The 24,998-nt window shown below is 41.1% G+C and overlaps 1 protein-coding gene across 1 annotated transcript in view; it reads right to left on the bottom strand.

The window, feature by feature from the left end:
- The window catches only part of DPYD (dihydropyrimidine dehydrogenase), a 1,764,026-nt gene that overhangs the window by 758,931 nt on the left and 980,097 nt on the right, over positions 1 to 24,998 (bottom strand). The window contains exon 13 of the mRNA XM_082264968.1: positions 14,592 to 14,807. Coding sequence (XP_082121094.1) covers positions 14,592 to 14,807 — 216 coding nt within the window. The remainder of the gene's footprint in view (positions 1 to 14,591; positions 14,808 to 24,998) is intronic.

The following is a 24,998-nucleotide window of genomic DNA, read 5'->3' on the forward strand; positions in this document are numbered from 1 at the left end:
GCTGTTAAAAAGCTTCCTGGCACGATAGTTTAGGCAGGTTTGAACTAGGGTCCCAACATACACTAAACGCATCCCTGCTCAGATATCAAGTGTCACATAGACAAGGAGGGTGAATTAGAACTCCAGAAAGTAAGAGGAGATTGAATCCTAGCCATTGTGAGATTGCTGCAGAATAGAAAAGTGAGAACATTTTTCATGGTCTTTTCACAACCTTTTGCATGGTGGCTTTACTTGCTTTGTAAAGGCTTGCTTCTGCAGGGCGGCTTTAAAGTCCTATTCTGGATGCGGTTTGGTTAAGAGGAAAGTGTGTGACAGCACAGCCACTTGGATTCTCAATCAGGGGTGCTTGTGACAAGGTGGCAACACAGGAGCACAGTTGGAAGACATGGACAAAGTGTTGTCACCCTATAAAATAAAGTGCTCTAGCAAGAACCATGATAGAAGGATCATCCTATAACCTCTTACCACCCACAAAGGGCATGTGCTGTGGCAAAGAGGGTGAGCTTTGAAGTCCACATTCCACACATATGCATCCATTCTACGTACTGCATACTGTAGCTGCTGACTTTTAATATTAGGACACTTAACTGTCCTGGAGTGCAGCGATGTTGGCACCGCAGGCGATGTTTTCATCGGCTGTCTGGTGCTGCCACCATCAGTGAAGTGAAGCCTTTCTCTCTTACTGGACTAGAAACAGAGGAAGGAGGAGGGAGGAGGAAAGGGGTCGAACTTCTGATGTACCTCACAGCGGCGAGGCCCGACGGAAGTGGGGACAGAGTACCTGTCAAAAACAGTGTCGAAAACAACACTTTTGAGTGGATCTCCACTTTAAAGTGACTAACCTGGTTCATAACAATGATTGGGGATCAGCAGGACCACTGACAGCCAATTAGAGTAGTCACATGATCAGGCAATCCTACCCTTCCCCTACCCATATCATCTGGAGCTGGTCCCAGCAACTCCTGGTAATATTACCACTGTGACAGCCATACATACCCTATTAAACAGACACTGGGACTTGACATTAAGGGGTTAATAAAAACTGCATATTAACCACTTCCAGTCTTGGCTTTTTCTGACACTTTTTGTTCACATGTAACAATCAGTATTTTTTGCTAGAAAGTTAGTTAGAACCTTTATATATATATTTTTTTTTTTAATGCAGAGGCCCTAGAGAATAAATTGGTGGGTTTTGCAATTTTTTATGTTACACAGTATTTGCGCAGAGGTTTTTCAAACATAATTTTTTTTTCGTAAAAAATACAAATTTTTGAATTTTAATGCCAAAAAACAATAATAACCCAAAGTAAAAAAGAGGATGTTATGCCAAGTAAATATATACCAAACATGTCACGCTTTAATACTGCGCATGCCCATGCAACGGCGACAAACAAAACCAATTTTACTATCTATAGGCAATGCTTTAAAAGCCTTTACAGGTTACTACATTAGATGCACAGAGGAGGCCTGCTGCTAGAATTACTGCCCATGATCTAACGTTCATGGTGATACCTCACATTTGTGGAATGATTGCTGTTTGAAAGCGTGCAGGACCAACATGTGCGGTCGCCTTTGTGCGCGGACACAGGGGGAAGGTGCACTGTAACTTTTTTTTTTTTCGTTTTTAAATATTTTTTACACTGTTGCTCTTTTTGTTTGGATCACCTTTAGACCCCGTTCACACTGGGGCGACCTGTCAGGCGACCTAGTCGCCTGACAGGTCGCCGTAGGTCGCCTGCCATAGAGAAGCTGTGGACCCGTTCTAATAGGAGCGACACAAGTCGCTCCGACTTAGAAAAAGGGTCCGGAGCTTCTTTGGGGCGACCTGGAGCGACCTGCATTGACTTCAATGTTATGAAGTCTGTGCCGGCCGCTCCGAGGTCGTGGTGCGAGCTGCGCACCGAGACCTGTGAGGTCGCCCCGGCAAGTCGGATCGCCCCAGTGTGAATGGGGTCTTATTGCTGTCAAAAGGAATGTAAACAACCTTGTGACAGCAATAGGCATGTGGCAGGTACTCTTTATGAAGTGATCTTGAGTCTATAAGACCCCAAATCCTACCTCTGAACTTAAAAGCATTCAAAACATCAAGATCGAGGTTTTTGAATGCTTTCGTTTTTTAAAAACTGGCGTCAATGGTTTCCAAGTTAACAGGAAGTGATGCCATGTCATTGCTTCTGGTTTACTGTTACAAACAGCCAATCAAAGCTGATCTGGCTTTGCTTGGCTTTCCAGCCAGCCCAGGAATGCTCCGGCTGGTCGCTTGGGTCTCCCAGTGTGATAGGAGAGAGCCATGGAAGGTGGTGGAAAGGGGACATCCCTTCCTGCTGCTTGTAATAGCAATCGAGCGGCTAGTAAGCCACTCGGATTACTATTACAAGAGAGCTGAGCACCAGTTTTGTTAAGCAATACCAGGATGATGCCTGCATCTGCAGGCATCATTCCGGTACAGCCACCGAAAGTCCAGAGACGTTGTCGCTGGATGAGAAGTGGTTAAAAAATAATGAAAACTACTTCTTAAAAAGACATCTTTGCATTAAAGAAAATATAAGTTTTTAGTGACTGTGGTTACTTTATGAAAATGATGAAATGTGTGTGTTGTGGTCCTCAAAATATCGAGGAGGAAAGTTTAGCCTAGGCTGCTGTATTATACAAATATCCAGCAGTGCTGTACCACTGACAGCCCAAGACTCCTGACTCCTTTCACACCCCTGTATCGCTATCCATCCATTTTACTCGGTCCTTGGAGGATGACTTGCCTTCGCACATCAGCTGATAAAGAGTGTTTTGCAACGCTAAATAGGAAAAACACAACAACAGAAAGAAAGCCTTTGTAGAAAATTGGACCATTTTACTAGGAAGAATCTCGAAGACACCATCCTCAGGTGTATTCTCCTAAATCACACTATTAGGGGAAATGGTTTGCTAATGGTGTATCAGGAAGCTATAAATAATGCACATTATGTGCCTGCTATGCAGCAACGTATATATCTGATATACATCTATTCATGGATCAGTAAGTCACGTCTGCACTTAACAATGATCATACATTACTTCGGCTAATGTGGAGTCCAACGCAGCTCACAATTTAATGACTCTATCCCTCTGTAAATAGACCTTCCATCTTCTCTTGTCTCCACGCAGTTATTGCTTTAATGCTGCACTATGTAAAATACTGCTGATTCAATGCATTCCCCGAGTATAGATTTTGAGCCCGCAATTTAATTTGCACATGATCATAGTGCTGTTTTTGTAATGGTTAAATGAGGTGAAAGGCAAACAAAAGAAAAATAGATTAATGGGGGAAAAGAAATGCTAGATATGCAGTGAAGTCTGCCTGTACAATCACATCGCTGAGTGCATGTAATGAAGGAACCTGTGCTGATTATGGAAAGTGACAGGCGCACAAATCAATGTATGTCACCAGCAGAGTGAAAGCAGATGTCTCTGATTAATCAGAATTACATGTTCACAAGGGAAGAAAAAACACATCTTAATAAAAGCAAACACTGAGCCTTCTAATGGGAGGACGTGACAGTGTTGTCCGTAGCAACCAAGAAGATGTTTGGCTGCTGTAAGAAAAACCAAGGGCACTACAAGATAGATCTACAGCATATATTGAAATAGCGAGCCCCTATTCGCTCTCCTTATTCTACATTCTTAGGTAACCGGTTTTCATGAGTGCAGTTGCAGTGCAGTACATGCTTTACTAATCATCCCTATAGAGGGTGCATTTGGTAAAAACCTTACAAAGAATGTTGTAAGCAGCATACTAAAGGCAAAGGTGCAAATGTAGTAGTAATCCTAAAGCTGATCTCTGGGATGAATAAATACCGTCTAAATTCAATAATATTGAATATTGGTTTGCTTTGTGTATTTTTTCTAGATCTGTGCAGTAATCCAGTGTGAAACGTTACCTTTGTGCAGGAGATTACTGTAACTAAGACCAGTCGCTGATGCTCTCTCTCCTTGTGCAAGGTGTCTGGTCTTGCTTCTGCCCACACCTGTCAGGAGTCTCGTGCAGCAGGTGCTCATTCCCGTGCAACAGGTGTACATTCTTATGTGCATGTGCAGAGTCATGAGCATAGAAGCCCAAGATGAGAAAGTAGTAGAATGTTAATGCTAATGCGCATTTGCATGCATCTACAGATTCTGGTGCCCAAGCAGAGTATTTAAACTGAGCAGGGTTATATGCCAGAGGTCCATAAAGGCCCGTACACACGTACCGATCGTCGTCATACAAACGTCGGCGGACGAAAGATCTGCCGATTGTACGCTTGTTAGTATGGTGCCTCCGACAGCTGTCTGCGCACATTCTGCGGACAAGAGTCTTTCTTGCAAACATAAAAATTTTTGTATGCCGACACCAGAACGGACGATTGTTCGCCAGTCAGTACAGAAATCAGCCGACAGACCGCAGATTTGCAAGACTGGGCATGCTCAGAAAAGAAAAAACACAGGGAAAGTTAACCATTACATGACATCACTTCTGCAGTCAGCTGAAGTCGGCGGACAAAATTCTTGTGCTGTCTTTGCACTTTTCAACAGACATCGACATCCCGGGGAGAAAAGACGAACGTTTGTATGATGACGATCGGTACGTGTGTACGGGGCTTAAGCCACCATTCTTAATCCAAGTCTGGTGGCTTTATATGTAAGTGCTTTGTATGTCGTTGCACTGTATGGATCTCCATTTGTTTTATACTAAATATTGTTTAGCTACCTTTATCATTTTTAATAAATACTACACCATGAGGAGATCTCCTTTCTCTTTTGCCTGGTAATTTGTCTTGCCCGTTTTTGGATTTAACATCTGAGGAGAGTATGTTCTTTGGAGGGATAAGAAGATCATTCCCCGCCTTTTCTGGCTCCATCTAATATGCCTTAGCTGTCCTGATAAGACAGCATATTGGTCTGGTGAGTTTTCACTTCTTACTTTGGTGGAGGAACACTTGACGGTGTTTGTTTAAACTGCATTGACATGGATTATCACCGTTTTTTTGGATATATTGTTTGATGGACTTTTTGTTTATTTTTGTTTATTGATGGACCTTTTTTATTTATAAACGGAGATTCTGCCTGGCTTCAGTGCTGGATTGTCTTCAGCACTGATTCCTGTGTTCCGGATTCTTTCCAAGTCTGCTAACCTTGTTCCTGACCTGGCTACGCCTGACACTTCTTTTGCATCCCCCCTGCCTGTTATATCTGCTGCTCACTTATATTTCCGACCTCGTTTTGGATTTCTGACTACTTCTCCACTTCCTGATTTGGTACCCCACCAATCGCACATTACCGCCTGCTCTGGACCTTGACCTTGCTCCCGATTCTGCACCTGTCTACTGCTGAATCAAGCTTGTGACCAGACTCCATACTATCACAGGAAGAACTCGTGTGTCTCCAATCTAAAGCTCACTACTACAGCTTGCTGGCACCTGCATCCCTCTACTGCCCTAGAAGTCCATGTCTCCACTACCAGGGGTGCTTGGATGGGGATTGCACAAAAGGCCACCCTCATCATCTCGGGCTCCAGTGTCAGGTATGTGACATCACCCCATCTGTAGTTTTGTGCCAGCAGCCTGTAGTGGGTGGAGCTTCTGGGTCCCTACAACAAAATTTCAGTCTGCACTGCACAGTGATAATGTCACTGCTACATTTTACAAGGCAAAATCTTGGCTTGCAAAGACATTTTGTCCACATAAAGTGGATTTATATCCTTTGCGTTTATTGAGAAATCTAGCTAATTCCATTGGTAAGCTTTAACGTAAATGTAAAACCAATTACTGAAATCTCATGTAAGCTGTAAACATGTTAATATTTTAAAAGTCATTTTTGGTGTTAATAAATCTGCAGCTTTCATTAAAATATTATCTGGTGATATTATCACGAAGGCCTTTGTTCAGAGACTTCCTCTTATAGTGTGACAATTCGGTGCAGTCCTGGGGAAAAAAGTGTGGGAACTCAAGATCACCCCCATCTCAAAAATAAAAAAATATGTTTGTGTGTGTATATATATATATATATATATATATATATATATATATACCTTTTGAGGAGTGAGGGCCACTTTAGAGACTTGGTAACCAGTCGTGGGCCACAGTGAGCGGAGCGGGCAGATGACAGAACCGTGTCCACTCAGCATATGCAGGGCAGATACGGACACAGCCCGCTCTACTCTATGGGCCCTCCAAACCGATCTGCCTAGACAGAAGGGGTCGGATCCCCTTCTGTTTTTTTTAAGTGGATTGGATTGGAGATAGGTGGGTGTAAACAGACACAAGTCTGTTTACATCTGCCACTCTAGGTGAATGGAGGGTCCGAATGGGTCCACCTGAAAAAGAGACAGGTGGACCCAATCAGACCGATCGTGTAAAAGGGGCCTAAGGCTGCTTTCACAGGGATGCACCGCAGTTTACCTGCATATCAACTGACCTAAATCTTCACTTCTTCCTCAGGATTACTGCAGGTATTGCTGGCTGCTGCTGTCCCCCAGGTGAGAATGGCTGGTGGCTGCTGCCAGCTGTCCTCCAGGGCTGGTACTGCTGGTGGATACTGCTGGCCGGTACAGCTGGCAGGTACTGCTGGTGGGGGAACTGCTGGCTGGTACTGCTGGTGAGAAATGCTGGTGGGTACTGCTGGCTGGTACAGCTGGCAGGTACTGATGGTGGGTACTGCTGGCTGGTACTGCTGGTGGGGGGACTGCTGGCTGGTACTGCTGGTGGGTACTGTTGGCAGGTATTGCTGGCTGGCACTGCTGGCTGATACTCCTGAATGGTACCGATCATGTAAAAGGGGCCTAAGGCTGCTTTCACATGGATGCACTGCAGTTTACCTACACCTCAACTGACCTCAATCTTTGCTTCTTCCTCAGGATTACTGCATTGCTGGCTGCTGATGTCCCCCAGGTGGGAATGGCTGGTGGCTGCTGCTGGCTGTCCTCCATGGCTGGTACTTATGGCTGGTACTGCTGGTAGATACTGCTGGTGGGTACTGCTGGCTGGTACTGCTGATGGGTATTGCTGCCAGGTACTGCTGGCTGGTGCAACTTCTGGGTACTGTTGACTGGCACTGCTGGTGGGGGGGACTGCTGGCTGGTACTGCTGTTGGGTATTGCTGGCTAGTACTTCTGGTGGTTACTGCTGGCAGGTATTGCTGGCTGGTGCTATTGCCAGGTACTGCTGGTGGGTACTACTGGCTGGTATTGCTGGCAGGTACTGTTGGCTGGTACCGCTGGATTGTATTGCTGGGGGATACTGCTGGCTTGTATTGCTGGGGGATACTGCTGGCTTGTATTGCTGTCAGGTACTGCTGGTGGGTATTGCTGGCTTGTATTGTTGGTGGGTACTGCTGGCTGGTACTGCTTGCTTGTATTGCTGGCAGGTACTGGTGGTTTGTATTTCTGGCGGTTACTGCTGGTGGCGGGTACTGCTGTCTAGTATTAAGAACTCGGGTGTGTAAACTTTTGATCAGAGTCATTTGAGTAGTTTCTGTTGTCATTATGATTTAAAAAGAGTAAACACAGTTGATTGATAATAAATGGCTTAAGCCAAACACTAACCATGATTGAAAGAAAAGTTTGTGTGTTATTATTCATATTCTTGGATAAATGGCCAAGAAATCATAAATTCTGCCAGGGAATGCAAACTTATGAGCACAACTGTATATATATATATATATATATATATATATAAATGATCGATACATAAATATTTATTGAAGAGACATAGATCTTTATTTTACCCATGTGACAGTAATTTTCACCAGATATAGCTGAAAATAGCTGCCATTTTAAATAAGGATTGTTTCCTGGTGTGTTACCTATGTGAACTGAGTTCTTATGTATTTAATTTACAGTCAATACAACATTGAAGATCATGTGTATTGATCTTATAGGAGCTGGAGCTTAGTTAGTTAAGAGGAAAGATTTAATTTTAACATTTTTTACTTTATTAAAGTAATTCTCGCAGCTTTGGGGCCATGTAGTTTATATCTATTTATACTTTAAAAGTTACCTTAACTGACCTTTTTTGTTTGTGTGTTTGATTTTTGGTACAATATACTATTATCTAAACTGCAGGCTAAAGCTAATCTGCAAGGCTTTACTTAAAAAAACAGTTAATGCTCATCAAAATTGACAGTTGTTTTTTTTTTTCTTCCTTTAAAATCTAAATAGATGCAGCAAATAAGGAGTGACAAACATCGGCTAACTGTTCTGCTAAAATTTGCTTTTATCTTAGAATTCATTATTGATTGCCATATCGATCAAAAGTTGCCTGCCAATTGGACATTGCTTAAACTTAATTCAGCAGGTCACAAGCCACATGCATATCGATACACATTTGCAATGTGGTGACAAGGCTAGCTGTAGTGTCTCTTTAATGTCTCTATTGAAAGCATAAGCTGGTGTGTGTCTGAAAAGAGATACAAGGGTTTTGTTTGGTTTCTGCGTGTAGTATCTAATTAGTGACTGGTATTTTCTGACATAATCCAATGGAATTATAGTGAAGGATATTAAAATTGCAACACGTTATAGGCAAATTAATGCCTATCATGTTTTTCTTCATTTGAATTCTATAGAAAGAAAATCTCATTAGTATGGGACTTGGGAAACCTGAGCTTTTTCAAGTCAATTCTTCTTAGAAGGTTAAACAATGGATTTAAGTCCCTTCCTGGGCTGTAACAATTGATAATTCTAATGTGAAAATTAATATGCAAACTGCAGAATGTTTTTTTTTTTTCCAGCAGGGGGTTACTTTTAGTTCACAATTGTATATTTATGTGTATTGTATATTTATGTCAATAATAGGGTCTACAGTTTTCCATATATGGTGCCGTGTAATATACATGGTATGTTTGCTCTATATTCTTCTAACTACTAGAGCTTTAGGGCCAGTTCACACCTGAATTACACAGAAGTGTGGTCTGTGCTCCTGTGAAATTCCTTTATGACTCAGTAAGGTGCTTCTATTTAAAATGTGTATTTGCTGATTGGTCCCTGGCTTCTGAGAAAGTCCCACTGAGATGCAACATATCAAGCAGGGTTGGTCCATGAGGACAGCCAACGACAGAGGAGTTTTTGGCAAAGCTGAACACATAAGCTTGTGCCATTTAACCTTCCTAGTGGTATTCCCGAGCGTGGCTCGGGGTTAAATTTCAGTGCCAAAAGCGGTAACCCCAAGCCACACTCGGGGTACCGCTACGAAGATCGCTGGATCCTGGTAGAGGGGTTACTTACCTTGTCCCCGGGATCCAGCGATGTATCCCGGTGGTGTGCGGTGGCGGATCTTCCTCTCGATGCTCGGTGTGCCCCGGCTTCCGTCTCCTGCGACGTGACGTTCGCAGGGGGTGGAACCGGTGGCAAATTCAAAAGTAAAACACACCAAACACACTGATACATTGCAAAATAAAATAAATTCACATTAGTTTGCCCCCCAGTGCCCTTTCCTGCAGTTTTACTGTACTTTTTATGTATATATACATTTGTATATATACATTCTTTAACTTACCGTATTTATCGGCGTATAACACGCGCCTCAATATTTGGACAGAAATTTCAGGAAAAAAGCTTAAATTTAAAATAAACAGCTTTGAACTCAGAACTTTTTTTTTTTTTTTAAATCAATCAAATGACATCTCACCAGTGCCCATGAATGCATCCTCATCAGCAGTGTCCATATATGCAGCCCACCAGCAGTGTCCATATATGCAGCCCAACAGCAGTGTCCATATATGCAGCCTTTACCAGCAGTGTCCATATATGCAGCCTTTACCAGCAGTGTCCATATAATGCAGCCTTTACCAGCAGTGTCCATATAATGCAGCCTGTACCAGCAGTGTCCATATAATGCAGCCTGTACCAGCAGCGTCCATATAATGCAGCCTTTACCAGCAGTGTCCATATACTGCAGCCTTTACCAGCAGTGTCCATATAATGCAGCCTCGCAAGCGCCATTGGATGATTGGAACTGTCTGAATCTGTTTTAAAAAAGTGCGGGAAGCAGCGCCGAGAGTAGAAGGGGCGGGCCGGACCGAGGAGAAGGAAGGACGAGCTGTCATAAGAGCAGAAGGGGGTGGGCCGGACCGAGGAGAAGGAAGGACGAGCTGTCATAACAGCAGAAGGGGGTGGGCCGGGCCGAGGAGAAGAGAGAACTAGCGAGCGCAGTCATCGGAAGTCCCGCCTTCTCTGCCGAGACGTGTGACGTCTGTCATGGGCGGGACTTCCGATGACTGTGCTCGCTAGTTCTCTCTTCTCCTCGGCCCGGCCCGCCCCCTTCTGCTGTTATGACAGCTCGTCCTTCCTTCTCCTCGGTCCGGCCAGCCCCCTTCTGCTCTTATGACAGCTCGTCCTTCCTTCTCCTCTGCACGGCCTGCCCCTTCTGCTCTCGGCGATGCTTCCTGGACTTTTTTTTTAATATCGGCGTATAACACGCACTGCTGCTTTTTCCTCCATTTTTAGGAGGAAAAAGTGCGTGTTATACACCGATAAATACAGTATTTATAGTTATTTATTATAATTTATGATTTTGTGTTTCAAACTTTATCATACCCAAGATGTTATAAAGAAGAACGCACAGTAAAAAAAAAATCATATGTAGATAGTTGGTTTGGGCTGCACATTCTTAAGAATTACATGCAAAATAATGGTACCGCTTTCAGCACCTAAAATCAGAAAGAATCATACCGCCAGGGAGGATAAGGGGTGTTTTTTTTTTCACTAATTTTGGATCACAAATCTAAATCCACAGCTCTGCTCAAGACTCACCCCTTCATAAAAAATGCATCCAGCTTATAGGCTTATAAGATAGTCCCTGTTTATATTAGCAAATATATGGTATGTATATGAGATGGAGGACTTTTAGTCAAGCAGGTGCAAGATGACTTACAACAGAGACATACCTCCTTGCAGTGACCTTGTCAACAACTAATAAATATGGCAAGAGGAACTAAAAGTGCAGTGCGGCTCATACATTTTTGCATATTTGGATCACAAATGTTATAGTGATTTATTTATTGTAAATGTTTTAGTTGTTCATATACATTTAGTTAGTTTTTTAGTGCATATACGGTATATTCACTTTTTGATTAAATTGCTATAATAAGTGGAGTGCTACACTTTTTTTTATTATATAATTTAGTCTTGAGGTATATGTGGTATACTTTTTTGGTGCTCGCTAGCTCTTCAAACAGGTTATTGTTGGTGTTGGGTTGCTGTGAGGGAAAATATTTTATACATTATTTAGGTAATGGGTGCTCAACCTGTGGCCCTCCAGCTGTTGCAAAACTACAAGTCCCATGAGGCATTGCAAGCCACTGACAATTACAAGCATGACTCCCAAAAGCAGAGGTATGATGAGACTTTTAGTTCCGCAACAGCTGAAGGGCCACAGGTTGAGGACCCATGATTTAGGTATTTGTGGGACGTTGAAAGAGAACTAAGAGAAAACTAAGTGCAGATGCTTTTATAATTAAAATATAACTAAAGGCGCTTTGTTTTTTTGTAATTTTAGGCAGAGTGGAGAAGGATTAGAACATTTGTGAGGTTTTATTTTTTTTTTTTTTGGCTGTCTGTGCCTCCATTGGGGTGATTTACTCTCTCTATTTGGTATAGTTACTGTTATAATTGAAAGTGAAAGTAAAAGAAACCTTCCAATTGGAACAGTAGTTTTCGTGACCCAAGTGACAACAAGGGATTCACTTCATTTTGAAGAAAGTTACTTTCACTTACTGTTTGGATTATGGAACAGGAAGGGGAGGAAAATCTCTCCAATGGGACAAAAACACTCAATAACGTTATTAAAAAAAAAAAAAAATGTGCTTTAGTTCTTTAGGTGCTGCTGCTGCACATATTTTTTCACATGGGAAGCCAAAGTTCTACTTGAAGAACTGGATTTTCTTTCCCTTATCCACCAATGAGCAGACTTTGCTTGATTTTTTATTTTTTTTACTTTTCTGAATATTTTACTCAAATTGGTTGCTATGAGGAAATACCTTTAATAAGAATGAGTTGATAAAGTTCCTAGTATGGTGACTGATGAGTTATACCAATCAGAAGTCTTCCATCATTAGTAAATGGTATGTCAGTGTTAGTACATTATTCTTAGTTGCCAAGGAGCACGTGGGTTCATTAAAATGCTGACTTGGCAGCAATGCCAATCTAACTGACTGCTGAGCTTTTGTCAGTGGATGGGTGGGCATTGAAAACAAAATTCTGCTATAAACCTCAGAATTGAAATGTGAGAACCAGGCTTCCCAAATTCTAGTTACCAGTAATAACACAAGACATGTTAGTGCTAAAATTCTGTGTACATAGGGAAATCAACAGAGCGCACAAAACCTATATCTATATATATATATATTTATTTATATATATAACTGTTTAAAAAAAAAAAAAAAAAAAATATATATATATATATATATATATATATATATATACACACACTTTTTTTTATTTTTACAATAAACAATAAACCCCCGTTCACATCTGTGTGACTTGTCATGCAATTTGACGGGTCCCTGTCTATTATTGGCAGTGGAAGTGCTCAAATCGGTGCATTGCCACACTGATTTGAAAAACAAAAAAAAGGTTAATGAGCTATTTTTTGCAATTTCAGACGCAACTTTCATAGACATCTGTGCATGAAGACGCACTGACCTGTGGCTTTGAAATCGTGTGATTTCATGTGAAGTTGCATGATTTCAAAGTTAGATACTGTATGAACGGGAGCCTAATAGGTCTCATGTAGCTATTAATATCTTATAAATATTCAATAGCCAACTGTCCAGGTGATGACTTTTTGCACAATATTAAATACCTATATATTTATTTGAGAGTCTTAACTCCCCTATTTTGGTTGGAAAATGTAAATGATATGGGGAGCCATGCAAAGGTCACCATAGATGAGGGAAATACTTGTTTAGAAAGGTTCCAAGAGCAGTGTAAGAGAACAAAAGGCAGTACATCTGTGCCTATAGCCAGCACGGTTTCTTTACAGTGCTTTTGCCACAGAACGTATTGTGAAACAGCAAGATTCTACAAAGCATTGACGAGCTGTAAACTATGCCTAAGTCTAATCTTCAACACCACCCCACTTTCTGCTATAAGCCCACCTACGTATGCAAAGGGAACATCTAGCCTCTTCTCACCAAAACGGACCCTCAAAGATTCTGGAAAAAATGGTCTGCCTACTCCAATTTTACTAAAATCACTCATCTTCCTCGTAGCCTGAGTGTAAGCTTTCCTGCCTCTACTGACACTGGAGATCCTTCCCCTTACTCCCCATCCTCATAATTATATCTCTCATTTCTATCTCTCAACTCAATTAGTCAATTCCCTTATTTGATACTGTTATTACACTGTTTGCTATATACTGGCTAATGCTGTAGGTTGTTGATACGTACCACTCGGATCCCCCCCCTTTTAACTTTCCCCTATTCTCCCTACTCCCTCCCCTCCTCTTCCCTCCCCTGTCCTCTGCACAGGCATCTGCCAATATCCGTCTTTGGTTTTCGCACTAGGCGTACCTCGTGTATCTCTTCTGTCCCCACCCTTCACCGAGAGGGGTCTCAGCCAGTAGGCATGTTAACCTAATCCCCTGATACACTCCACGTATCTACACTACTCCCCCCCCCCCCCACCCTACCCTTCTATTTTCCCCTTCCCTGTTTTTGTTAGTGTACTTATCACTCTTGATGGGTATAAATAACACATTTGATTGTTAGGTGATATGACCAGTGTATTAGTTCCTTGTAACTGCATACCTTTTTGCATTTTGTTTGTTAAAGTTTTGAAATACCAATAAATATTTCTTAAAAAAAAAAAAAAAAAAAAAAGCCCACCAAAGTATTTGTACCTTCCATGCATCAACTTACAGAGCAAGTGATAGCTCCAGTGAAGCCTGTTTTTAACTTTAAACAGACACGGAACAACTGGGTATAAAAACATATTTTTGCGAAATACATTAGACAAAATGAAAAGAAAAAAATTAAATTTTTTTAAAGAATACACAAATTTAAAAAGTTTTCTTTTAATTATTTGCATTTGGTACATCAAACAAAATGTTTATTAAGCAGCTTCTAAATCAATGCGTCTCAGCTTTTTTAGAGTATGTGTCCTTTTATAATACGTAATAGCTACAAAGTCCTTCATAATGAGGGTCATTGTTTACCAAGTACTTTTTAGCATGTATATATACTAATTAAGAGTAAGTCCTAATTGTGTCTAAATGTTTTTCAAACAATCCCTTTGAAATAACTAAAAATACTACTTTTCTCTGTTCTATATGTAATTTAATAATTCATTAAATGCTACTACTGATTAGGATTTACTTCAGCAATAAGTATCCCTGAACCTGTCAGAAGCCCCTCTCCCGCCTGTGGAACATTTACCATTAATTAAGAGCCTGTGTGCTACTAAACCAACAAAGATACAAGCATGAGTAGTAATTAGTCAACAAAGGCAAAAAGCATAAGAGAGCGTATATGCTTTAGTATCTACCCCATCTTTAGGAAAGTGCTTTATAAATAAAGATTTATAGCTAATCCCATGGAAAAAACACCCTGGTTATCTTTACCTAAAAAAACAAACAAATGCACTATACCTTTTCCAAGGAAAATGTTTTTGTCAACGCAAATCCCCATCCTGCTTCAAAGCCTCTGCGGATCATTGGAGCACTCGTAGTGGGTGGTGCACTTGCTAGTCCAAAAGGGTTAAGAAACTTAAGTCCAGCCATTTCCACACTGATATCAACTTTATCAATTGGTGTATAGAACAAAGGCAACTGTGGCTTATCTCCAACTGATGTTCCGTGTAATTCCTATTAAAAAGTTACAACAATTAAAGATAATGTTAATTTTATAATTTGAGATTAAGTAAAAAAAAAAAAAAAAAAAACATTAACTTGATTAGTAGGTTAATTGGCCTAACATTTGATGCAATTGCATTAAGTCTGTGAAGTGGACATCTATGTATTTGATAGCTTCATCCACCAGGGATATAATTAATTATCATAATTGACTTTCACCTCACTGGATTATTCACACTAAATAATCTGCACAAATTCATTAGACTATTGAATACTAAATTAACTCTGCCACGTCTTAGAAGAAAATAAAATGTAATATGCAGTTATCTCAGCAGCTGTTTGACTATGTTTTGTTTTTTTATATGTTACAACTGTTAATTGATAGCAATAGTAAATTGGAAATCATAGCAAAATGCTTTGTTTTTTCTTTAGAAACCCATACCTCAATACTGATGTCAATGTGCCTTACCGTTTGTTATTACTCTGGTTTACTAGGCAAGAAATGTAGGTAACGGCTCCTATAGGCTGAGTTCACACTTAATGCGAATTGGAGGCAAGTTTCACCACATCCAATTTGCATGACAGGAGACTGTAACCGGCTCTCGATAAAGCTGGTTCACACAGCTCCGGGGCAGCCGCAGTCCACACTGGAAAAGGGTTCTGTGCATCTTTGGCTCTGTTTCAGGTCAAAATTCAGGTAAAAATTTGGACCTGATTTGCACTTGAAATGGAGAACACCAGACCCCTGCTGCAAGCCATGGCCGCAGCTAGTGTGAACCCAACCTCAGAGTTACATCAGTGCCTCCACACCTCTCCCTCTATCTTGGGTGTGTTCCTGCTATGAGCCTCTATGGAGTGTGCCACATCCCAAATAGCATAGATTAGCAAAGAGAACATATATAATATGTAACATGAATCCTTTACATATGATACTCTATATGCAAATGTTATTTGTTAAAATGTTACATATTATATATGTCCTCTTTTAACACTTACAGATAGGATGCCAGTATCATTCCTGACGAAGGGGTCATAAAAACCTCGAAGCGCGTCGGATTATCTGGTCCTGTTGGCTGAGGTTTTTTTTTCCATCACACACACATTTGTGCTTGCATTGCTTGCTTTTAATGCATATACAATTACTGTTGTACTTTTTTTCTATGTGTTTATAATAAAAATAATTCATTTATATATTCATGATTTGTTTTTTACAAAATTGTGCCTATAAAATCCCACCCCCAGGGGAATTTTTTGCTAACCTCTCCCTCTATCTATAGATGTTGAAGGACCGTATGGTACCTAATGCTGTGCCTGTAAAAGTTTTGTGAATCTCTTCCCAGTGACCACATATTGTTACCAACTAGTGCATCCTAAATTGCATATTTTGCAATAGGAATAAAAACAAGATAACCTAATTGTAAGAAAATGTTATGGTTGTGACGGGAGTCACTTTGGGCATGGGGGTTGTGGACCCCAAATTCCTTTAGAGAGGTTGGGGGGCACCATGCCCAGCCTTATGGGGCTCTCTTATGTTTAAGTCACCCTGCATCTGTTATGGATGCAGGGTGACCAGGAGGGCGGTGAACACTGAGAATATGGTTTGGACTACTACAAATGGGACAGTCATATTCAAGAATAATGTCTCCCTTGTAATGATTTTATTCCCTGTACAGTATGAGGTCTCTGACCAGGAAGTACAACTCCTAATATGGTCATTCCAGGAAGTTCAATGAGGAGACTGACTGTCTAAAAATGTTGCTTTTGTCTGAGGTGGCTTTCCATTCACCTATTGTCGGGTGTGCTAATGAACTCACCTGTTGTCTGCTAAGGGATGTACTGACACTCAGAGTCATGTGTATTGGGGGCTCGTTATGGAACCATTGTTCTGTGTCTGGCTGTTGTGTGCATTGATTGCCCTCTGGGGGCTTCTGTCTCATTACACATAACACTCCTTCTGGTCAAGCTAAATGGACCAATCCCTGCTGACTCATTTTCAAGTCCTCATTTGCATGGCTAAGGAGGACCTGAAGGAGAACGGCATGTACTTTGCAATTGACCAATGGGAAAGCGGTTGTTGGGGGCAGGATGTTCCAAATTCTGTATAAAAGTGTATTGTGTACTTCCAATAAACGTCTTCCTGTTTGAACTTACATACAGCCTGCCTGGTGTTTGTTCTAATGGATTCCGAACGGCACATTGCTGTAGTTCGGATCCCGGAGCCTTGGTTGACCGAACCATCAGACGTTGCGATCTGCAAGCTGACTCACTAGAAACAGAGGAGTGTCGGGAGATCGGAAGCGAGCGAGCAAGGGTCTCGTCACAATGGTACTTTCAAAACATATTTTTAAAGTCTTTTAAATGCATATATCTTCTACTTTAATGAATGTACTGCACCCTTATTTTTCAGTAAATGTTTTTATCATGGTCTTTGTCTGCAATGGGCCCAGAAACACAAGGGCTTACTAGGAAATGGCTACATTTTGATCTGAAGAGCATATGACAGGTACAATCCACAGATTCAATCCATACATCCACAGTTAATCACCTCTATCAGTTTGCAATGAAAGTAATGCTTTAAAGGGAACTATTATTTAGATATAGTCAAGGATATCAGTAGAGGGATTACCTTGAAGGCACTCACGTTTCTCTGTTTTCTCCTGAATGGGCAAAAGGAGAGGCTCTCTTAAAAAAAACAACTTTCCAGCCCTGATATTTACCATTGTCATGCTTTACCACTGCTCTGTTAGAGCCATCAGGAAATACCTGATGCATCTAGGTATGTGAGAGCACATGAGCTCCTCCCATTTGTAATACGATGTAGTACTTTAATTTGAAAGGTCAATTGTCTGGCCTGATCATGCCATGTTAGGGATAGGAGAAAATAATTAGAGTTTGGATGCTTGGCTCCGACAGAGAAATAGTATGGTGGGATAATGTAGGGTAGAAAATAATCAGTGGATAGAGGGTTTTTACAGTGGAAGTAGACCGCCACAAAAACAAATAAAAAATCAGGCCCCAGCAGGTTTAAGTAATAATGTACTAGTATATAAAAAAAGAATAGCGCACACATGCAAAAGAAATGACTATCAAATATGAAGACAATCCATAAATAAAAATGGGGATTTGGTCCCACCATATGGCCATATTGTGCTCAAGCCCACCACTAAGTACCCCATTGTCAGTGAGTCCTGCACTATCCATATGGATAGTCCATATGGTGGGACCAAATCCCCATTTTTATTTATGGATTGTCTTCATATTTGATAGTCATTTCTTTTGCATGTGTGCGCTATTCTTTTTTAATATGCATGTCGCTTGGTTCATAGCTGCACCAGCTTTAGAAATACATGTTCAGGGTTTGCTCCCCCAACATTTTGCTTGTTTAATAATGTACTAGTACTTGCACTTGGATACCTCCAGTGCAGTTCTGTGACTGTGAGGGTGCTTTCATCTTCACCTGGTCTTTCTGGGTACACGAGTTCTGGCTGAATGGCCAGGGCTGCAAAGACGTCACTTCCACGTATGTGCTTATGCCATCCTTTTGGAGCACATTCGTTGGTGACATCACTGAATGCATCCCCTGTGAATATCTGCTAAACAGGGCAAGCTTAGGAGATATTTACTGTACCTACAGGTAAACCTTATTATAGCCTTACCTGTGGGTACAAGTTAAAAAGTGGACTTTACTTCCAATTTAGGAGACTCTTGTCACTTTGCTTTCTTTTAAAATGAGATCATAGAGAACTTATTGTGTTCAGCTACATCAAAATGTATCAGCATTTATACTATGGCATATTTTAATGTACTATTAATAAACCTTCTTTTTAACCAAATATCTCAAATCCATTCATGTCACAGAGAATAGCAAAAAGTCTCCTATTCCAAACAACAAAAACATATTTTTTTTAAACAGTGCATCCTCTTATAAGGTTTTGCCTTTTGCAACTATAACACAGAAACAAGAAAAGCCTGATTGAGGCAAGAATACATCTAAGATGTTCAAAGTTACCCAGCTCAGATCTCAGTTTATGAATATGTTTAAGCACACTAAAGCAATTAGGCCTCTTGCACACTGCAGCTTGCACACTGCAGCTTGAAAAAGCTCAGTAATTTTACTAAGCTAAAACACAGCCCATTCATTGTAATGTGCGTATACACACAGGCACGTAAACGAGTGCCGCGCATTATTCAGTAAAAAAAAATAGAAAAATCAGCATTTTTGGTCAGTAATTTACGCCTCATGCGTGCAAATACAGTTGTGCTAAACAACAAATATTAATATTTTGTATATTCAGAGGATTTGGCCTCTGGGAATATGTAATCCAAGAGGAAAGTTCAAAGTTTAACTTCCTGTCCTGTCTGTGTAACTTCCTATCCAGCCACACTTTCCCCAGAGCACATGCACTGCAGCTTCAGCCTACACCATGCCCCATGCCAAAGATGTCCTCATAGCTGCAGTGCAGGAACACCCAGTTCTGTGTGATAATGCACATGTCCACTAGTCGGACAAATATCACAAAAAAAGGAGTGGGAGGAGTTCAGCAAGAGTCTGACACAGAACTGGGAAATCTTAAGCAGGAAGCATAAGCATCAACAAAGAAGGTACTACTAAGCCTTTTGACATGTGAATTTTTTCTATAGTGTAGCATACACAGATGACACATTACATTCACATAGGGACATAGTGCAGGAAACCCACACTGCATATGTAATTCCCATACTACAAATCACACATCACTGAGTTGCACAGGAATGCCAACTGGTTTTGGATTCAGAGGCAAACCTGCCATATGTAACCAACATTTATGTAGCTGCTATGTTCTATGCAGTATTTTCAGTGTCTAAGAAAGGCATAGTTCAAGTGTTTGGTAAAACTCAGACTATGCAGTTTTTTTTATTTGTACTTTTTTTACTGGATGATTTCGACATTCGGTGGAAATCGCTACGAGACTGCTGTAGTGGGATATTAATGATGCGCAAACAGTTCGCAGCCGTGTTGCAGCACGTCATGGTCGATGCAAACGGCATCCTTATGCAAGTGAGCTTGCCTTTTTGAAATGGGTTATGGAGTCTAGACCGAAAGTAAATAAAATAATTTCATTAGAAATCGCTCACATTTTTGGGAACATTCAGACATTTTTCACTGTCCAGAACAGAAGAACAAAGTATGAATGCAGTGTTTGTTTTCAGCAGAACACCCATGGTGCCCTCCTGGTAGATACATACTGCCCTCCGCCATCCAGTGACAACCTCACAAGTATCCATGGACCCTGCCAAGATTTCTGATGCATCTGGTTGCTCCCAGTATCCGGTGTACCAAAATTTGTAGTTTGCAAATTGAATGTTATTTTGTTTTGGCGAAAATGTTAAAGCACAACAATGTTTTTTGCCCGACTGGATTGAGATAGTGGAGGATTTGGAGGACAAGTTAACGAAACACGTTGTTGAATTTGAATTAGTTAGACTAGGACGCTTTTTGACCTGTTATCTGGTTCTGATGCTCACATGACCATTGGTCTGCAGTTGCACCTAAGTCTGAGTACCTAGGTCTCTCCCATAAACCCTTAGCTGCTGGAAAGGTTATGTTGTCACTATGGCACAGTCTGTCCCTGCAATTTTTCTCTACCCAACTGAGGCTCTAGACCAGGGATCCTCAAACTATGGCCCTCCAGCTGTTGTGGAACTACACATCCCATTAAGCATTGCAAAACTCTGATATTCACAGACTTGACTAGGCATGATGATAATTGTAGTTCCTGAACAACCGGAGGGCCATAGTTTGGAGACCCTTGATCTAGACTGTGCTCTGAGCCCTAGGCCTCTACTGGAGACGTATTCTATCAGTGCCTGACATAGCAAGAACTATATTCTGCTCTACAGTCACTAGCTCAGGTCCTTACCTAGATTTCTCCCCTTTACGTTGTATGCCATAATGGCATTTTGTTTGCACTGTTCTGTCTTCTGTTTCTGTCTATGAATATTTTCATTTTCATATGTCCAATTCTTGCTATAATGTGATCTTCAAACTTTGTAAAAAAAGGGCCAGTGTATTGGTCTGCAGACTTTTTTTTTTGGGGGGGGGGGGGCGGACTGTGGCCAGTATGGGTAGAAAATGTCCCAGCATCAGTGGGAGTAAAGAATGTCCCATCATTGGTTTTAACCGAAGGAATAGTGCCCCATTTTTGGTTTTAGCAGGAGGTATAGTGCCCTACAGTGGTGTCAGTAGGAGGAATAGTGCCCGGTATCATTGGAAGGAATGGTGCCTCATCATTGCTGTCAGTTGTAGGAATAGCGTCCCAAGGGCTGGATAGAGGGAAGCAAAGGGCCACATTCTGGCACCCAGGCCTCAGTTTGGAGATCACTGGTTTAGAGTATTAACCAACATTTCACATATCCAAAACCTCTTGATCTAGAAAGTGCTTGTTCATGCCACACACTTGTTATTCACAAGTTCACCTATGTTTGTTCACATGGTCATGGGTTTCACAACTGCATAAAAAAAAAAAAAAACTTCAGAGATGACAAGATGACAACAACTCTACATAACCCCCTCCACCTTTTTTTTTTTTTTTTTTGTGAATTTTTCAAACAGGTATAGAAAGTGCCACAACAAAGTAAAAACATGTGTAAATATGAACAGTCAAATGTGATCATTCTGCCAAGCAAGTTGTCCTTCATCTGACACAAAGAAATCTGCAAAAGCCTGTCTTGTATGCAATGCATGTGTTGGAGGCCGCAAGCCCACAAACTTCACACCTTGTTGCTGTGTGGAAAGAGGTGCTGTGTCTGGTGATAATTCTTCTTTTTCAATCACAAAATTGTGGAGTACACAGCAAGCCAATACTATCTTGATGGCATTCTCAACATCCATCTGCATGGCATACAAGAGCAAATGCCTCTTTGAAGCAAACTCTGAAAGCATACTCAACCATCCTACAGGCACGGCTCAGTAGATAATTGTATATTTTTTACGTATTACCTAATCCATGTCTACCTAAGGACACATTATGTTTTCTGAAAGTCCAAACGCCTCATCAGCAACAATAACGAAAGGCTGGTCCTGTGATTCCAGGTAGTGGCCTCCTAGGGGGGATCCCCAAGCATCCTTCTTGTAGTCTTCGTCCCCTTTCAGATTTGCAAAATATTCTGGCATCACCAGCACTCCCATAGGCCCCAACGTCAATAGAAATAAAGCACAGGTTGGCGTGAACTAGACCCAGAAGTTCAATTGAAATTTTTTTTTTTTCAATATTTTTTTTAAATATTTGGATCCTGAGTTTGCAGGCATTGTCACACGAATGTGCTTGCCATCCAAGGCACTTATACAGTTTGAGAATTTGGTTTTTAGCCAAAATACTTCTGCTACCTTTTGCCAAAGCTCCTCTGTAGGTTGTGGCATCACAACATCATGCAGCCCCTCCCGGATCACATGACACTTTTCCCAGACTGTCTTGGTTACTGTTATCACACCAAGCAGAAAATAATTATGCAATTAAGAGAAACTTTGTCCAGTCACCAGGAACCTGTGGATTAATTATTATGTTTTTATTGGTTTTATATATATTATTTAGAATATAGATGTGTGTTTGTGTGTATATACACTGCTCAAAAAATTAAAGGAACAATTTTAATCAGAGTATAACATCAAGTAAATTAAACTCCTGGGATGTTGATTGGGTCAGTTAAGTAGCAGAGGGGGTTGTTAATCATTTTCAGCTGCTTTTGTGTTAATGAAATTAACAACAGGTGCACTAGATGGGCAACAATGGGACAACCTCCAAAACAGGAATGCTTGTACAGGTGGAGGCCACTGACATTTTTTTCCCCTACTCATCTTTTTCTTTTTTTTTTCCACTAGTTTTGCATTTGGCTAGGGTCAGTGCCACTACTGGTAGCATGAGGTGATGCAAGAGAAGTAGTGGAACCGCACTCAGGTGAATGAAAGCAATAAGATCTCTTTATTCTTCAAAATCATAAGTAGACAGACAGTGCAGGGAACAGGTAATCCAAGGTTAACGCGTTTCACGGCACACGCGGCCGCTTACTCATAACTGTAGTTACGTTACGGTTATGAGTAAGCGGCCGTGTGTGCCGTGAAACGCGTTAACCTTGGATTACCTGTTCCCTGCACTGTCTGTCTACTTATGATTTTGAAGAATAAAGAGATCTTATTGCTTTCATTCACCTGAGTGCGGTTCCACTACTTCTCTTGCTTCAATCCGGATGACGGGTCTTACCAGCACCAGGATGGACTGATACACCTGAGCGGCTTTTCCTTTCTCTGAAGCATGGAGGTGATACCTGGACCCTATAGAGGTTGCACAGGCAGTACAACTCCTCCAGGATGGCACATCAAAATGTGCCATTGCCAGAAGGTTTACTGTGTCTCTCAGCACAGTCTCAAGAGCATGGAGGAGATTCCAGGAGAAAGGCAGTTACTCTAGGAGAGCTGGGCAGGGTCATAGAAAGTCCTTAACCCATCAACAGGACTGGTATCTGCTCCTATGTGCAAGGAGGAACATGATGAGCACTGCCAGAGCCCTACAAAATGACCTCCAGCAGGCGAGTGGTGTGAATGTCTATGAGCAAACAATCAGAAACAGACTTCATGAGGGTGGCCTGAGGGCCCAACTTCCTCTAGCGGACCCTATGCTTAGTGCCTGGCACCATGGAGAATGATTGCCATTTGCCATTGAATACCAGAATTGGAAGGTCTGCTACTGACACCCTGTGCTTTTCACAGACGAGAGAAGGTTCACCTGAGCACATGTGACAGACGTGAAAGGGTCTGCAGAAGCCGTGGAGAATGTTATGCTGTCTGTAACATTGTTCAGCATGATCGGTTTGATGGTTTCCTTTAATTTTTTTGAGCAGTGTGTATATATACAGTATATATATATATATATATATATATACACACACACACACATTTTTTTTTCCATAGTAGGGACTGTTTGTGCAATTACAGTTATTACCCCAATACGCACACATCTTAGGCATGTGCCCAGTTCTGTACTCAAAAGAAAATTGTATAAAACTTCTTGCAATTCAAAATCATAGTGATCACAGAGAAGTGGTGAACCCAATGGTGGATAAAGAAAGCAGAGGAGGTTTTTCCAATACAAGTGCTTTTAGTGGTGCTCCCCTCCCCTCTACCTCTGTACAACAATTATTTAAAAAAAAAAAGATTTAAATAACGTCAGTTGTTAGTCTTAAGAAAATCTTCACAGTTAATTGCATGGCTCCACAACTAAAGAGTAAAAACTGTGCTGAAATATCTTATAAGTGCACTGGCAGTCATGGTTGTATCCCCATAAATCTAAGAAAGCAACTCTCCTGCGCTCAGGTGTTATGCTTGAGGGAAGAAAGTGTCTTAATCCTTATTAACAATGCCTAGAGTCTTGCTTCCCTCTCAGGACCATGAGTATCAATACGTGCTAAAAGACAATGAAAACAAAAGAAGGGCTGACCAACCTAGTGCAATTTCATTATAAACATTTTTTAAAGGATAAAAAGTAACACACATGATACTCACAAATGCATGTAGTATATACGCATGTCAAAACACAATGTAAACAAGTCACCTCTAGGACTACTCCGATGATGCAAGGAAATGGTGTCCATGATGGCTAGGCTAACGCATTTCAAGGGAGAACCCTCTTTCTCAGAGCCAAAAGAACAAATGACCAACCATACATTTATATACTTTTTCAGAAGTGATCTGGACCCCCCTCATTGATCGGCCCCACCCCTCATTCATCACTGGTGGTGTGTGTCACTCCAGGATCCAGATCATAGATTGACAGCCACCCTCTGTGACAGAAAAGGCAGCAAATGACACATCGTGTGCAATATAACAATTTGCAGGACATAACTAAATATATGTACATACATACTGTATATGCATCTGCATCAAACACCATAATTATGCATCAAAGCAAATAGCTCCCATCAGTGTACCCATCGTTACCTCCTCAAAGTACATACAGTATCTCACAAAAGTGAGTACACCCCTCACATTATTGTAAATATTTTATTATATCTTTTCATGTGACAACATTGAAGACATTACACTTTGCTACAATGTAAAGTAGTGAGTGTACAGCTTGTATAACAGTGTAAATTTGCTGTCCCCTCAAAATAACTCAACACACCGCCATTAATGTCCAAACCACTGGCAACAAAAGTGAGTACAACCCTAAG

Source organism: Pelophylax lessonae (assembly GCF_965119305.1).
Source record: "Pelophylax lessonae genome assembly, chromosome: 8".
NCBI classification, from domain to species: domain Eukaryota; kingdom Metazoa; phylum Chordata; class Amphibia; order Anura; family Ranidae; genus Pelophylax; species Pelophylax lessonae.